This window comes from Brachycentrus maculatus, unplaced genomic scaffold (genome assembly GCF_059751285.1).
Source record: "Brachycentrus maculatus isolate JH-2025_06_01 unplaced genomic scaffold, ASM5975128v1 h1tg000084l, whole genome shotgun sequence".
Lineage (NCBI taxonomy): Eukaryota > Metazoa > Arthropoda > Insecta > Trichoptera > Brachycentridae > Brachycentrus > Brachycentrus maculatus.
In genome coordinates this window covers 154,361-172,287 of record NW_028280838.1, presented here as the reverse complement: position 1 = coordinate 172,287, position 17,927 = coordinate 154,361, and the positions used below count along the sequence as shown (strand labels likewise).

Below are 17,927 nucleotides of genomic sequence, written 5' to 3'. Positions count from 1 at the left end.
ATGAACAACTTTATATCGTGGGTATACTGGCAAAAAACGTTAACTCTGAAATCCCTGTTTTTATAATCTCAGTTATTTATAGCTTTTAGCCTAAAAAAAATACCCGCTATTAACCTTTTAACAGCATTAACTTTGTTCCTATTCGTTGTTTTTTAAATGATTACTTTTATCATGTATTTAGTTAAAAAACGATTTATTTTCCTAAACAAAAACGTTCAATAGGATTCATTGTGCCTTCTTGGTACTCTAGAATACACTTGTGTCACATTATTCTTGAAATATATCGTCATATAAATAAATAAGATCGTAATGTAAATAAATCAAAGCACGCATCGTGTGTCACTCTTACCCACTGGCGATGCGTAGCGTCGAGAGTGAGACAGATATAGGGCATGATTATGGCGCGAACTAATTACCGACCCGCAAGAAAAATCAGGGATCTGTTCTTTTATTTATCCTTGTGATGTTACAAATTATTAGTCAGATATTTCAACAGATGTCATAAGGCCAAGGATTGACGTATTATTTTATCCAAAGTTCTACACCATGAAAAAATCCCTCTAGGTTTAACTGAGGTTTAAAACTTGGAGCAATGTAAAAACACAAACGCTTATGTCAGCCGCGTATGGGGCATGTTTTGTTAAAACATATACGGTTATGCGAGCCGCGTGGATCCGGTTAAACTTAAAGTTTTATTTACTTTTAAAACCACATAAATATGACATTTCAAACTACTTAACCCTTTCTGGTCCCTCAAAATTAAAAAATTAAATCTAGGAAAACAGTTACATTCCAATTGGAAAAAAAATTGTCCTCTGCTCCACATACTGTTGTCATAGATACGAGTGACAAAAATGTAAGCTTGGAATTTAAATAAATAATGCTAATGATGAAAAAAATGTGGAATAACATCCGACATGGGACCTAAGAGAAAAAATCCATGTCGAATGAGATTCCACATTGGACCAGTAAGGGTTAATGTATTTCGCCAATTAAAAGAACGTTGAAAACTTTATAATACTGCATCATTAAGTCAAAATTGCATATTTTGGAGTTAACGTTTTTTGCCAGTACACCAATGATATTATAATACTTTTATGTAATTATTACGGAGGAAAACAAAAATTCTTAGCCCTTACCTTTTATATTTTATATCGATATTCTCATTATTAGAGTCAAATTGTCAAATCATGAAACATGGAGTTGGCAAAAGAGGGATGAAAGTAGACTGAATGCAGTCGAAATGCGATCTCTCAGAAAAATGTGCGACAAAACGATGTATGATAGATGTTCGAATACTGAAATAAGGAAGGAATGCAAAGCTGAGACGAGCATTATCGATAAAATTAAGAAAGGCATGTTGAGATGGTTTGGACAGGTAGAACGAATGAGTGAGGAAAGAACGGTAAAACAAATTTATGCGGCGAATGTAATTAGCAGAGGAAGACTGAGAAAAACTTGGCAAGATCAGGTATGCCAAATACTTGAATGCAGTCAGGTTAGGAGTCGAAACAATCGGTGGGAATGTATGAGGAGATGCATGAACGTTGAAGAGGCGAAGAGTGTTTGCAAAGGCAGAGTGGTGTGGCGTTCCATTCTCTCTGCCTACCCCTGCAGAGAAGCAGCGTGATGGTTAGTTAGTTAGTTTAGCTAAAATCAAATTGTACTAAATACATATCACCGGGAAGGAAAGGTTGTAGAACTATCCTTAATCTTTTCTTGAATGTTTTCCGCAGATATTTTGTAGCACATTTTATAATCTTTATAATATGAAATAACTTTGTTTCAACCACTTTTTTATAAATACAATTTAACCTACCGGTTTCAACAAGAACCTTGTCATCATCAGGGTTTATATTAAATCAAAAACATTAAAATACTCTCACCAAAAAACTTCCACACACTCCTTAAAAATCCTAAATGTTATTTTCAATGTTATTTTCAAAATGTTATTTTTAAAATAACATTAAGGATTTTTATGAAGTGTGTGGAAGTTTTTTGGTGAGAGTATTTTAATGTTTTTGATTTAATATAAACCCTGATGATGACAAGGTTCTTGTTGAAACCGGTAGGTTAAATTGTATTATTAAAAAAAAGCAGTTATAACAAAGTTATTTCATTTTATAATGTTTCTTCTTTATCTTTTCAACTATCCCTAGTTCAGCATTAGATTCCTTTAAAATATTGAATTCTAAATATATTCTATAATTTTTCCAGCGAGAGAAGCAGCGTCAGGTGGAATTCACCACAGCACACACCATTCATCTGATGCTAGAAAATGAAAATAGACACATCGAAGCTTTGCGAAGTAAGTCCCATCTTTTAGTTTCATCTCCCGTGAAATTTGCATCTCAATAGGTCATCATATATTTTCAAATGCAGTTGTGCTCTTCACGCAGTAGTCGAAAAATTTCAATGTTATATTTTTAACAGTGATAATTGAATGATTTTTTTTTTTCAATATGTTACATTAACCTTGTCGGGAGTATAGACGTAAATGAATGTCACAACACACCTCAAAAAGACCACCACAAAGGAAGCAAAGCCCAACGATTTTGTATGCCAACACACCTCAAAAAGACCAACACAAAGGAAGCAAATCCCAACGATTTTGTATGCCAACACACCTCAAAAAGACCACTACGAAGGATGTAAAGCCCAACAATTTCGTAAGCCAACACACCTCAAAAAGACCAACACAAAGGAAGCAAATCCCAACGATTTTGTATGCCAACACACTTCAAAAAGACCACTACGAAGGATGTAAAGCCCAACAATTTTGTATGCCAACACACCTCAAAAAGACCAACACAAAGGAAGCAAATCCCAACGATTTTGTATGCCAACACACCTCAAAAAGACCACTACGAAGGGTGTAAAGCCCAACGATTTTGTATGCCAACACACCTCAAAAAGAACACCTCAAAAAAAATAAAGCCCAACGATTTTGGATGCCAACACACCTCAAAAAGACCACCGCAAAGAAAAAAAAACTTTATGTGTTCAAGTGTGGCATTGCGTTGTTTGTTTCATGGAATACCACACAATTTTATGACATTATATTGATTTAAATTTTTTAAATATTTATGAAAGCAGTCCGCCTTGGCTACCGTACTAGAGGTCCCGGGTTCGATTCCCGGGGGGGGGGGGGGGGGTAAAATAAATATCAAGTAATTTTTCTCTCTTATATTTATTCAATATGACTCTGGACCGGTGCCTGAAGCGGAGGACTGATCTCCTTTCCTTCATGTGTTAACGATCAAGATGACACTACGTTTATATGATGCAGTGCCCTTTGCACCATCGAGTGCAGATAAGAGTTTAGAATTTTAGATGAAAACAAATAATGTGTTTTTGTGATTTATGACTTATAATCTGACTTATTATTCATGGTTTATGACCCCTGGAATACACAATCGTTTTTTTTTTTACAATTAAACATTGGAATGGTGAGGTAATTTTTTTTTCATTATTTTTACATAATTTCTAACTTCATAATACATAGATTTCGTGAAAAAAAAAACCTTTTTTTTTCATGTAAAAAGAACACACTCCCCAGAGAAAGTCGGACGTCAATTATTGTACTCCCGGAAAGGTTAAAGGTATGTTATCAAAAGTAAAGTTCATGGTAAGGGAAAATTAGAAAATACGTTGCACCATTTTTTTTTATGACAAAGTTATGGGTAGGATTTGTTTTTGTATTTTAAAAGCATTGATAATGTTGTGGTATGGTAATATAACATTCGTTATCATTCATCGTTCACTTTGTGTAAAAGTGGTATTACACAAAGTGAATGATGAATGATAAGGAGAGTGTTATGCATTGGACTTTGCAATTGTAATACCTGCGTGCCTCACTTTGGTATCATTGTGTAAAATTAGATTTTTTTTTTTTCGCAAAAATGTCTTTTATTTTTTAAACCATATCCGCACCCGATGGTGCAAAAGGCACCGCATCGTATAAACGTAGTGTTATCTTGATCATTAACACATGAAGGAAAGGTGATCAGCCCTCCGCTTCAGGTTATATTTAATAAATATTAGAGTGAAAAATTATTTATATTTATTTGACCCTCCTGGGAATCGTACCCGGGACCTTCGGACCTACGGGGGCGGATAGTGCCTTTTTATTTGGTGTGTAAAAAATCAACAATATTTTTCGCAAAGATTCATAGATTTTAGTGTTTCTTTCTGGTATTGGACCACTTGTTAAACTTTTTACTGTGCAATAGATCTTTTTAGGTAAAACCTGAACGTTTTTTCGCCATTTAAAAAATATTTAGTAGATTTTAAAAATATAATTAAACAATACATTTTCTTTAAAATGCAAAAACAACACTTTCTGCCATGTAGGGGGTAAATATTAAGTAAAAAATATGCCTCTTTTGGTGGGATAAAGTACATTTTTTGGGCATTCCGAAAACATGCACAACTGAAAATTGACGATTTTTGATTTATGACTTCTTGAAAGGAGTGAGCGATATGTTTCGTTGGACTTTTCCCTTATCCAAATATTTATTTATTTGTTTTTTGATCCCTAACGGATGTGTTTAGCATCCTCTACGATCTCTACTTTGAGCATTAATTGCTTTCAACGTCGCTATTGGCCGAATCCGGCATTGTAAGAGCGAAAATAATAGGTAAATGTAATTGGTATATCGTTGTCATACAGGAGAAAGTGACCGAGTGTATTTTTTTACAAAACTGTGATCATTGACTATTTGATATCTTACTAGCTTAATATTGCCCTGAAAAACAACCCAAAAGATTTTAAACTTGTAAGTATAATATATTGACTTGGTAATAATGACTAACTGCATTGATGTTATTGTGTTGCCAAGCAAAAGTGGCTTAAATGGCCCTCCTGAACATTTTACGTTTTGGTAGTTGGTCACTTTCTCCTGTACGACTAAGATATGTGCAGTCGTAAATGTATTTTGTTTGCGATTACAGATTCTTTGGCCAAGGGTGTTTCCAACAAGAAGCTGTCGGAGCTGGAGGCGGCAGAGTTCAGGCATGCCAAGCTGCAGCAGCAGGTCCAACACTTGATGCAGCAGTCCTCCGTGAGTTTTTTTTTTCAAATTGTCTTCAAAAATATTCAATACGAGTTTTTTTTTACAAATTGTCTTCAAAAATATTCAATAGGAGTTTTTTTTTCAAATTGTCTTCAAAAATATTCAATAGGATTATTTTTTTAAATTGACATAAATGATGATTATAAAAATGGCCAATTTATATAGTGCTGTTTATTTCCACTTCCGTAGTGTAACGGTCACCACGCCCGGCTACCGTTCTGGAGGTCCCGGGTTCGATTCCCAGGGAGGGGGTCAAATAAATATATGTGATTTTTTCACTCTTATATTTATTCAATATTAATTACCCTGGACTGGCATCTGAAGCGGAGGGCTGATCATCTTTCCTTCACGTGTTAATGATCCAGATACCACTGCGTTTATATGATGCAGTGCCCTATGCACCATCGGGTGCGGATAAGGGTTTGAGGAAGAAGAATATTAGTTTTTAGAAAAGTGTATTTTTCGTTGTCGTTTTTAATTGTCGTTGTAATTTGTTGCAAATGAGTATAATTAGGGTGTTTCTTTAGGGTGTAGAAATGTGTTTCTCTCTTCTCTGGCGCTTGAATGCCCCTTCTCATGTTACAGCTGGGCTCTCCGCCTCTGGGGCTCGGGGACGCCCCCGTGCCGCCGGACTGGTCGGGGGGAGGGGCCCCACAGCGGCGCCAGGGCTTCCTGAGCAACCTGCCCCGCAGCCTGTCCAGCCTCACGGGGCAGAGCCTCAGGGGGATCAGGAACAGCGTCACCCAGGTGAGACCTTACTTTGACACACCCTGATTATTCGAGATGCCTCGAAGCCGGCCATGAAAGCAGCAGACAGGAGAAAAATTGACGTTTTAGAAATGCGGTGTTGGAGGCGCATGCTCCGAGTTCCGTGGACAGCTAGATGCGCGAACGAGTCCTTTCGTCAGGAGCTACACTTGGATTCAATTCAATTCGATTCAATTTATTCAATAATTAATATATACATTACAAACTAACATTTAAGGCGTATACATTAAAAAAATAAATTCAAAAGTAAGCAAGAAGACTCTTGTTAAATGTGTAGAAGAATCCCGCTTCGGAAAACTCCTTCAGACACATGGAACAGATCAATATCCAATGTGATATTGTTCAACATAGCGGTAGCTCTTCCTACAGGCATAACCATTGGCAGGTTGGTCCTGTGTATAGGAATATGAAACAATCTATGCCGACGCTGTCTTAGGTAACTATCGGGAACATACAGACCAATGCTTCGGATAATTTCAGAATTATCCATCATACCGCGCAACAATCAATAAAAATGCGTAATCAAATACACATTCCTTCTAGTCTCTAAACTATTGTAGCCAAGCATACCCTGGAGAAACTGGGTCGGGTAGAGCCAAGGATAATAGCCGTACTCTCTCATGTAGAGATACCTCAAAAACTTCTTTTGGACTTTCTCTACCATAAGAGAGTACTTAAGCTTCCAAATCATCGAGCCACTCTCGAGTCTACTTCGCACCAAGGAGTTATAAAGAGTTCTCAGCACGCGGTTATTTTGGAAAACCCTGGCAGTACGCAGAACAAATCCTAGCATTTTCAATGCATTTCCACTGACTGCCTCTATGTGATGGTGAAATGTCAGGGTGCTCACAAATCTAACGCCCAGATCCCTAACATTCGATGCTCGCATCAGATTTTGGTCGTTCATTTTGTAGCGATAAAATAGAGTTTTTGGAAAGAAGGGAAAGAGGCCTATATCCAGCAGTGGAGGTCAGAGGGCTCATAAAGAAGAAGAAGAATGTCAAATGCAAACAAACTCGACAAAGCGTATTCATAATAGCATGCTATGTAGGTACTAAGTTTTCAAAAATCGCTTAATTATTATGAAAATTGTGGTTTATGAACTATCACAGAGTACTGATTTAAGTAAAAATAAAAACTTAGACTAAACTTACTCTGAATCTATGTGTGATTCTATGTAAGTCTTTTTTCTAAAAATCGCCTTTTAATTATTACTTGCTTTACTTTACTTCGCGTGTGACTCCGGCTTCTTCTTCATCCATTTTAACCATTAATATCACGGCTTATGTATCACCGCTTAAGTATTGTTAAAAAAAAAACTAAAATAGCTCTGTAAACCTGTGTATGATTCTAAGTAGTCACTAAGTATGCCATAATCAACACTAAACATGGCACGATCAGGTATGCCGAATACTTGAAAGTGGTCAGGTTAGGAGTCGTAATAATCGGCGGGTATGTATGAGGAGATGCATGAACGTGGATGAGGCGAAGAATGTTTGCAAAGACAGAGTGGTGTGGCGTTCTATTCTCTCTGCCTACCCCTGCGGGGAAGCGGCGTGATAGTTAGTTAGTTAGTTAGTTAAACAGGGAAACAGGAATTCGAACGTCTATCATACATCGTTTTTCCACGCTTCATTATCTAAAGGATCACATTTCAACTGCATTCAGTCTACTTTCATCCTTCTTTCATTATTTGTTGTTTATTCCAAAGTTATTTACTTATAGGCTTACGAGGCGAAGAATGTTTGCAAAGACAGAGTGGTGTGGCGTTCTATTCTCTCTGCCTACCCCTGCGGAGAAGCGGCGTGATGGTTAGTTAGTTAGTTAGTTGATCAACACTAATACGGTCCATTCCCCGTTCCCAGCAGGCGCAGGCGTCGCCGGTGACGTGCCTGGACGGGGCGCCGCCGCCGCTGCCCCCGCGGCAGGGCGCGGCGCCGCCCCCGCCGCCGCCGCCCCCCGCGCCGCACCACCAGCACCAGCACCACCACACGGCGCCCAACTGCATCGCCGTGCAGATGGCCTACCCGCTGGTGGCCGTCACCCCGCCGCTTATACAGGTGACGCTTTGCAACGTACTTTACTTTTTTCATCATGCATTGTGTACTTATCCTATTTTTGGCCGTCACCCCGCCACTTGTACAGGTATAAGTTTTCAATGTATTTTATTATTATCATGACATATCGCTCACCCCTTTCAAGAACGTCATAAATCAAAAATTGTCAATCTTCAGTTGTGCATGTTTTCGGAATGCCCATAAAATGTACTAGATTCCAGCAAAAGCGGCATATTTTTAACTTAATATTTACCCACTATAGGGCAGAAAGTGTTGTTTTTGCATTTTGAAGAAAAGGTATTGCTTAATTATTTTTTTAAATATATTTTTCAAATGGAGAAAAAACCTTTAGGTTCTACCTAAAAAGATCTGTTGCACAGTAAAAAGTTCAATAAGTGGCTTGACATTTATTTTTAATACATTGCATTTTATTTTTAAACTTTAAAAACATTCTCCTGAAAAATCAAATATTTTATTTATGACGTTCTTGAAAGGAGTGAGCGATATGGAGTCAAAAGTAGAGTGGACACCGTTGGCACAAAAACGCGCTAAGAGTGTCAGAAATGAAGACTCTAAGAAGCATATCTGGCAAGAGTCTACGAAATGGTATGCATGTGTGAGGAGAATGGAATCATCCAGACTCCCCCACATCGCACTGCACAAGGTAGACGACTCCCGGGTAGACCACCAAAGAGATGGATTGACAGCTGGGAATCGACATCGCAGGAGCCTAATCCCTCTTAAAAACAGGCCGCTTCTTGGTATAGGCCTATACCAAGAAGAAGAAGACTTATTCCACTTTTTAACCATACCCATTTATACCGTTCGATTACTATACCGTCCGCCTCCGTGGTATAATGGTTAGCGTGTTTAACTACCGTGCTGGAAGTCCCGAGTTCGATTGCCATCGGGGGATTTGAAAATAAATATTAGTGATTTTACAGTATTTAATATTACCCTGGTCTGGTCCCTGAAGCGCAAGTACTTGCCTTCATGTAAGTAATAATCAAGATAACACTGCGTCAATACGATGCAGTGCCCTATGCACCATCGGGTGCGGATGTACTCCAAGTACATGTGAATTGTGTAATGCTATGTTTTATAACACTGAAGAGGAAGAAGAAATATATTCAGATGACAATTTTTAGGGATTTTATGGGTCAATTTTTTTTCTTAGTCTTTCTTGCAATCTAATTTTTTTTTACTCTGACACAATGGTGCCCTATGCAACATAAGGTCAGCATAAGAAGAAGAAGAAATGTACCTTTAAAGATTTTTTCATCCTTATAGAATGCTGTTCCGGGACACCAGAGAAGCAAATCATCTCCGGAAGAACTCAATCAGCTAAATAATTGCAACGGTAATTATATTCGCTATACTTACTTACCTCGAAGTCCTGGTTCCAACCCTAATGTATAGAAGTGAAGCATGGAGTTGGAAGAAGGAAGAAAGTAGACTGAATGCTGTCGGAATGCGATCTCTCAGTACGGCAAAACCATGTATAGTAGATGTTCCAATGGTGATATAAAGAATGAATGCAAGGCTGAGATAATCATAATTTTTATCAATTGTTGCGCGGTATGATCCATAATCCTGAAATTACCCGGAACATTGGTCTGTATGTTCCCGATAGTTACCTAAGACAGCGTCGACATAGATTGTTTCACATTCCTATACACAGGACCAACCTGCAGATGGTTATGCCTGTAGGAAGAGCTACCGCTATGTTGAACAATATCTCATTGGATATTGATCTGTTCCATTTGTCTGAAGGAGTTTTCCGAAGCGGGATTCTTCTACACCTTTAGCAATAGTATTCGTGCTTATTTTCTATTTTTGTTAATGTATACCATTTAAATTTAAGTTTGTAATGTGTATGTTAATTATAAATAAATAATTTGAATTGAATTGAATCATCAATAAAATTAAGGCGTGTGGTTTGAATAAGTGAAGAAAGAATGGTTAAATAAATATATGTGACAAATGCAGTAGTAAATATAAGCAGAAGAAGACTGAAAAAAACTTGGCATGATTATGCATTTACAGTACTTGTGGGTACAGGTAACATGAATCTTTGCCTCTTACTTTAAACTTAAATTGAATTCTTGTACTGACTGATTTCTCGGTGGAACTGCATTTCATATAATAAAGTAACAACCATGGTGACCAATATCACCAGTCTGATGATGTCTGTAATGAAACTACAGTTTTTTTTTATTATACTTTATAATATAATTTTAAAAATAACATATTTTATCTCAATTCAAAAGACATCTAGAGGAAGATCAAAGAATTAATTTGTGATGCTGAAAAATAACACGATTCGAAGGCATGGCCTAGGTGACGTTGTATATGATAGAAGGACCTACAACCTGAGGACGAGGAGAGCTGACCGCAACAGTCTACAAAGACGATATAATAAAAAAATCACTTGTTCACAGACGAAAAAGAATGGGAATTAGTCACCACTCCCCCGGGCACACCGCCCCCCCCGTACCCTTCCTCACCAGCACCCCAGGTAAGTGTTGATTTTATTTATATGCTAACCCTTTCAGGACAACTGGCTACTGCTGCTAACCACAAATTTTAAATAAATTGTCTAAGCGCCTACAGGTTTCTAGTTAAAACCATAGTGCAATATGTGTTGCCTATGTAACAGATATAGTGTTTGTATAGATTTCATGTTGGTATCATTGTCTTGGAGCTTATTTCAGACTTTTTATTGTGGCGATGTGCACATGTCGGGATATGTATAGGTTATCTGTACCTTAGTTTATCAATTTTGTGAGGTTATTTAACGAAATAAATAAAATGACAGGTGAGTTATAGTCATAATAATACTAAAAATATGTAGTGTTATATATTACCTCATATTTTCAAGAATAAATGCTTTTATTTATATACAACATTTTGAGTGTGTTCAAATACTTGTTCACAAAATCTGGATTATCTCCAATTACAGGATTATTTTCATATTATTTTTTTGACATCTCATCAAAGATGAAGAAGAATATGGAAGTCTGGGCATTTACGGGGCTGACGACCGTCATAGGTTGGTTTAAGTGATCACTTTACACACGTGTAACATTCACCAATTCTACCCATTATTGATAGCCACACTACTCAAATTCTTGGAAGTTCTATATATATGAACCAATTTAGAAACCTTGTTCATGAATCACTAGAGCTTCACTAGAAACATCTATTGGTGAGATATAAAGAAGCCTTTTTTTAAGCAGAAACTCTTATATTAGTATGTGAGATCCGAATCCTGGATTATAATCACACACATGAGAAACGCCAGAAAATACCATTTTCATTTTTATTATTAAGCTTATAATTTATAATAATATTTATACTTTATAAAACATGGTCTTTGTTGCTAAACACCAGGCACACAATGTGTATTTTTAATTTTGTTGAGGGATAAATATTGTATCAATCTGTGTGCACAATTTTAAGTAAAATTTGTTTACACTTACACATATTTGTAAATAATTTCTAGAAATAAAAATGTGTTAAGTAAAATATTTTTTATTCTGTCCTCAAAGGGTTAACCTAGCCGTATCTAACAGGGTGATCGAAATATTTACTCAAATATTTCAATTTCATACTATTTCCGTGAGCCTAAGCGGCTCATTATTAGAAATAGGTATCAAATTGTGGTAGAGTGGGTTCGAACTGAGAAGCTCTGACTTAAGAGTCCGCGACACTAACCATGGAACCACAACCCGACACCAACTCCTGACCTAACCACTTTTTTTTTTAATTTCTAAGTGCTTGTATTTTAAATTAACATTTACTATAAAATACATGCCAACCATAAGATATTAGTGTAAATCTTATTAAACTAAAGTTGGAAATAAATATAATTAATAATAATTATATTAACCATATCCGCTCCCTATGGAGTCCACAAACTGTCTCCAGGCTTTTCTGTCGGCTGCCAGCTCACTTGCATTCTCCCAAGTCAGATCCGCATCCCGAAGTTCTGACGAGAACTGCCGACGAATTGTCAGCAGTGGTCATCCTGGGCGGCGCGAACCCGATGCCTTGTAAAAGAGGCAAGCTTGATTAAGGCTCTCAGGAGGCATGCGGAGTACATGGCCAAGCCAACTGAATCGCCTTTTCTTGACGACAGTTGTGACCAAGATTTGCTGCGTCCTACGCCTTATCTCTTCATTCCTCACAAAGTCAAACCACCGCACGCCTAAGATTCTCCGCAAACACCTATTCTATTCTCAAAGCTTAGTACACGGCTGCTCTGGGCCCTTGTAAGGTGCCATGTTTCACAGCCGTATAAGAGAACAGGAGCAATGCGGGCATTGTATAGGCGGCATTTGGTTTTCACCGAGTATAAATCCAATAATAATTAACAATTAATAATATCATTACAATATGATGTAATTAATAATATCATACTGCAGCAGTGACATCCATTTAAAAATTATTTATTCAAATACAATTTTTTTTCAGATTGCCATAGACCCCCAAAGAGCTATCATTTCCATGGAGGAAGATGACGCATCTCCAACATTGACGGTGCGTATAAATAATGAACACATATGCAGCGAATACTCATTAACACATGGTTTTTTCATCAACCATGACCCTAATTATACTAATTTTTTTAATTAATCGTTTGAATTACGCATGCAGCGTAATTCAAACAATGAATGCGGTAAAATGGTGATAGAGAAACGATCGACGCGATCTATTTTTGTATGAAATGTATTAGGGGTAGAAGAAATAAACGACACATCTTGGAAAACGATTATTCGAAGAACGACAGATCTCTATCTATCATTCTTCATCATTTTAAATACAGTTTTAGTGACCATATGTAGCGGATTGCTACGTTAGGGTCGCTATTTATAGCGTGTCGCTATGTTAGGTTTTGGCGCCATGTTGGCGTGTTTTGTGATCACGTGAAGGGATCACGTTTTTAGTATTATGAACGTATGTCAGAATAATTTAAAGAATGTTTTATTTACTCACAGTTAGTTGTTTTATTTCTATAAGTGTGTACACTGAAATTATGATAATTTCAAAAATACTTAATATTATAAATTTATGAATTAAAGAAGCAAAAATGAAAATCTAGATAAAAACGTCCGCTGCAAACAACGGTGTAGGTGGCACTCGCCGCCTTTGTCATCGGCTCGCCGCGGCGTTGATTCAGCTCGGAAATCTCCGTTTAGAAATCGTCTTGTTTCGTGTCCGTCGGCGCTGCCAACACGACGGTGTAGCTAGATCGCCTACACAGTGAAACCTCTGTTTCACTGTATTTGAAATTAAAAAAATCTGCCCTTTTTCCAAACAAAACGTTCGCTATCATCAGCCAATTCAACGTACATCAGCCAATTCAACCTCTTCCGCCAGTTCTCCTCATCCGGCTTCAGCTGCGTAGAGTCCCTTAGCACCGCCCGCCTCGCGGTGTTCCTCAACTGGCTGGCTGGGGAGCGCAGACCCGCCCAGGCCGCGCTGCTGTACCTGCTCTCCGACGGCTACAGCTCCGGGCAGGCCGCCGCCTTGCCGCGGTGGGCGTACGAGCTGCATTCTGCGTTCCTGGTGCCCGGCGCTGTGAGTATTGTGAATTGAGAGATTACATATATATGAAGTGGGAATTGGTAATGAGTGATGACCAAGCGAAGTATAATAAAGTAGATGGATTTATATATCAAATTATTTTGTTGATATTTCTACATAGATGGAGAAGAATATGGATGTCTGGACTTAAAAGTTACAGTTAATAGGCATATAAAAAAAAACAACATACGGTAAGAGGTATTTTTAAAGGTGGAGACTGACTTAGCTTCATATACAGTGTTTGAAAATGATGCGGAATGCATTGAAACATGTGTCACAATAGATTGTAAGAAATAGTAGTGTTTACTAAGTAAAACTTAAGTTAAATATGAAAATAATATAACTAATCGCTTGCACAAATATGAAGAAGAATGTGAATGTCTGGGCATTTACAGGGCTTAAGATTATCATAGGCTGGTTTGGTTCCGAATCCTGGATTTATACTCACATACTCGGTCAGATTATAAGCTTAAAATAAAAATGAAAAAGGATATTTTCTAGCGTTTCTTGAGACCAAGGAAAATGGGAGACCCACCGGCAGGCCAAAATGTTGCCAAAACCAGACAGACAACAACGAAATTCATATTATTTTTTGACATCTCAATATAGATGAAGAAGAATATGGTAGTCTGGGCATTTACGGGGCTCCAAATAACTCCTTTAACCTTTTACACGCCTCCTGTCACACGCGGCACTCCATTTGCATAATCTTAATTACGACTTTAAACAATAATAACGTTTATATGTATTTCAACAACCCGTATTAAAGAAATTATCACCAACATTATGAAGTACGTTTCTAAATGTAAATAACTCCTAAAACGTCACTAAATCTTGATAAATCATCGAAGATCGTTTCCCATACAAGGGCGGCGGCGCCATATATACACTACATAATATTTGGACACATTCAAAATGTTGCAAACAACAAAATAAGTTTCTTTTTTTTATTTCCTTTTCAGCCACTGGCTTTGAAAAGTGTTGATGAAAATATGGCTAGAGAAATTGACGACGCTCTCATTAATGGTAAGTGTTCCTCTTATGCTTTTTTTATTTTTATTTATTTACCAGGCGTATCTGGCCATGTGTTGCTTGTGGCTCAGTCTTAGTGCTGAGAACTCTTTATAACTCCTTGGTGCGAGACTCGAGAGTGGCTCCATGATTTGGGGGCCACACGAGCTTAAGTACTCTCTTACAGTAGAGAAAGTCCAAAAGAAGTTTCTGAGGTATCTCTACATGAGAGAGTACGGCTATTATCCTTGGCTCTACCCGACCTAGTTTCTCCAGGGTATGTTTGGCTGCAATAGTTTAGAGACTAGAAGGAATGTGTATTTGATTACGCATTTTTATTGATTGTTGGGCGGTATGATCGATAATCCTGAAATTATCCGGAGCATTGGTCTGTATGTTCCCGATAGTTACCTGAGACAGCGTCGGCATAGATTGTTTCACATTCCTATATACAGGACCAACCTGCCGATGGTTATGCCTGTAGGAAGAACTACTGCTGTGCTGTACAACATCATGCTGGATATTGATCTGTTCTATGTGTCTGAAGGAGTATTCCGAAGCGGATTCTTCTACATCTTTAGCAAGAGTATTATTGCTTATTTTAGATTTTTGTTAATGTATACGCCCTAAATTTTAGTTTCTTATGTGTATGTTAATTATTAATAAATAAATTGAATTGAATTGAAATAATATTTGTTCAGCTGTCAAGAAGCACGCCGTCTGCCATGAGCAAGATTTAGTATTGCGGGTGTTGCTCTCATGTGACAAATGCCACCCGTCACAGGTATATAAAACACGGGATTATGCAGTAATGTTCACTTGTTTTTTTTTCAGAACACGATAAAGAAGACGTCCTTAGGAGAATTTTCAGCAAAGTCAGAGACAAGGCGAAAGAAGAATTGGCACAACAGCTTACCGAATTTCAGGTACGTTTTGTCTTCTTCTTCTTTTTCTAGATCCTAAGGATCTGTTTGTGCCTCCGCTTGTAGCTCTTGGGATGTTGACTCCCAGCTGTCTTTCCACTTTTATGGAAGTCTGCCTGGGGGTCTGCGTCCTTCAGGGATTCCTTGAAGGGCGGTACGCGGAAGTCTGTCATATGACATTCTGTTTACATGATCATTCCAGTGTCGCCTTCGTTGTCGTCCCCACCTCACGATATCCTCCGTCCTACACATGCTCCGGATGTCGGTATTTCTTACTCGGTCTCGCAATGTGTTTCCGGTTATGGATCGGAGAGTCTCCATCTCGGAGGTTCCAAGTCGAGATTTTGTTCTAGAAGTATCTGCTCTTGCCTCAATCCCATAAGTGGCTATTGGTCGAACACATGTCTTGTGTATTTTCATATTACTTTCTATTGTCATGTGTTTGTTCCTCCACACCGAGTTTCTGAGGCATCCTGATATAACTGCAGCCTTATTAATTTGTTTCTGGATCTCACCATAGAGGTCGCCGAAGCTACTGACGTCAACTCCAGTTTTGTAATATTCTTTATCTATGAAAATATTTATATGTATTCTCAATAAAATTTAATTATTTTTTTTTCAGATGAAGAGACAGCTAGGACTAGGATCTTTCTATGGACCATCAGATTCCGTTTTGGAGCAGTGTGATCTTGACAAAACGCAGGTATACGGCTGAATTTTTTTTCTTTTCATGTGATCACTTCATTTAGAAATGTCGAACGTTTAAAGTATTGAAGTTTTTTTTTTACTATTTTTTATTTTATTATTTTATTTTTTATGGTTCACAAACAATGAAAAACATAATAAATTAAATACCTACAGTGCAACACCAATTGTTTGAACGCTTTTCATCAATTAGATGAGAACACAACAAGCTTACAGAAACAACAAAGGTGCAGGTTAAATACATATCGCTCACTCCTTTCAAGAACGTCAAAAATTAAAAAAACTTGATTTTTCAGGAGAACGTTTTTAAAGTTTAAAAATATAATACAATGTATTAAAAATAAATATCAAGCCGCTTATTAAACTTTTTACTGTGCAACAGATCTTTTTAGGTAAAGCCTGAAGGTTTTTTTTCCATCTGATAAGTATTTAGTATATTCGAAAATAAATTTAAACAATACCTTTTCTTCAAAATGCAAAAACAACACTTTTTGCACTGTAGCGGGTAAATATTAAGTTAAAAATATGCCTCTTTCGCTGGGATATAGTACATTCTCTGGGCATTCCGAAAACATGCACAACTGAAAATTGATAATTTTTTTTATATTTGACGTTCTTGAAAAGGGTGAGCGATATGTAAAGAAAAGAAATTTGGTTGTAAAAAAAGGGTAATAACATTAAAAGTAATGAAATTTAAAAATATTAATATATTAGAAGTAAATATTAAAAGAGAAATTAAACTATGCTACATAAGTTACAAAATTCAAGACTCCACCAGATTTGTGAAATCAATTTGAAATTAAAGAATTAAAAATGAAGATATAAGAAAGGAATGTAAGGCTAAACGAGGAATAATTGAAAAGATTAGAAAGAGCTCTTTGCGGTGGTATGGACATGTGGAGCGAATGGATAGCGAGAGAATGACTAAGAAAATATATGTGGCGAATGTGAGAGGGAAAACAGAACGTGGACGACCGAAAAAGACTTGGCACGATCAGATCAATCAGAACCTAAAATCTGGCGGTGTCAAAAGTCTGCGTAATCGGAGGGCATGTATGACTACATGTATGGATGTGAAGGAGGCGAGGAGTGTATGTCAGGACAGAAGAGTGTGGCGTTGCATCCTCTCTGCCTACCCCTGCGGGGAAACGGCGTGATGGTAGTAGTAGTAGTAGTAATTTGAAATTGATTTCACCAATCCAATGCCGATGCGTGCGGTTATAGGCGTATATCTCATATATTTACATGCAATCGTTAAGGTGTTTTTTTTTATTAAAGTTCTTTTGCATTTCACAACATAATATAAATACAAATACAAAAAATATATATAATATTAAAACAAAAAAAATATCCCACTAAGGTATGGCATGTGTGTGGGTATACATTATATTTTAGGTTATAGTAAAGGGCACTGGCAAGAATACTATAGATATTATTATTATTAATTATTTTATTATTAAAACCCTTATCCGCACCCCAATGGTGCATAGGGCACTGCATCATATAATCGCAGTGTTATCTTGATCGTTAACACATGAAGGAAAGGTGATCAGCCTTCTGCTTCAGGTACCAGTCCAGGGTAATATGGAATAAATAATATAGTGAAAAAATCACTTATATTTATTTGACCCCCCCCTGGGAATCGAACCCGGGACCTCTAGAACGGTAGCCGAGCGTGCTGACCATTACACTACGGAGGCGGACGAAACGGAGATAGATATTATAATAAGTAAAATTTGATCAAAAGTTTGTTGTATTAATTTTAAATAAAACACAGATTTTTGAGTACTTAATAACAA

General features: G+C 37.2%; 1 protein-coding gene across 1 annotated transcript in view; it reads left to right on the top strand.

The window, feature by feature from the left end:
- LOC148310932 (uncharacterized) overlaps positions 1–17,927 on the top strand; it is a 144,589-nt gene that overhangs the window by 8,180 nt on the left and 118,482 nt on the right. The window contains exons 5-15 of the mRNA XM_088257563.1: positions 2,218–2,308; positions 4,954–5,063; positions 5,661–5,822; positions 7,709–7,903; positions 9,191–9,260; positions 10,342–10,418; positions 12,377–12,442; positions 13,283–13,483; positions 14,452–14,515; positions 15,335–15,426; positions 16,046–16,126. Of these exons, the coding sequence (XP_088113689.1) occupies positions 2,218–2,308; positions 4,954–5,063; positions 5,661–5,822; positions 7,709–7,903; positions 9,191–9,260; positions 10,342–10,418; positions 12,377–12,442; positions 13,283–13,483; positions 14,452–14,515; positions 15,335–15,426; positions 16,046–16,126 (1,209 nt within the window). The remainder of the gene's footprint in view (positions 1–2,217; positions 2,309–4,953; positions 5,064–5,660; positions 5,823–7,708; positions 7,904–9,190; positions 9,261–10,341; positions 10,419–12,376; positions 12,443–13,282; positions 13,484–14,451; positions 14,516–15,334; positions 15,427–16,045; positions 16,127–17,927) is intronic.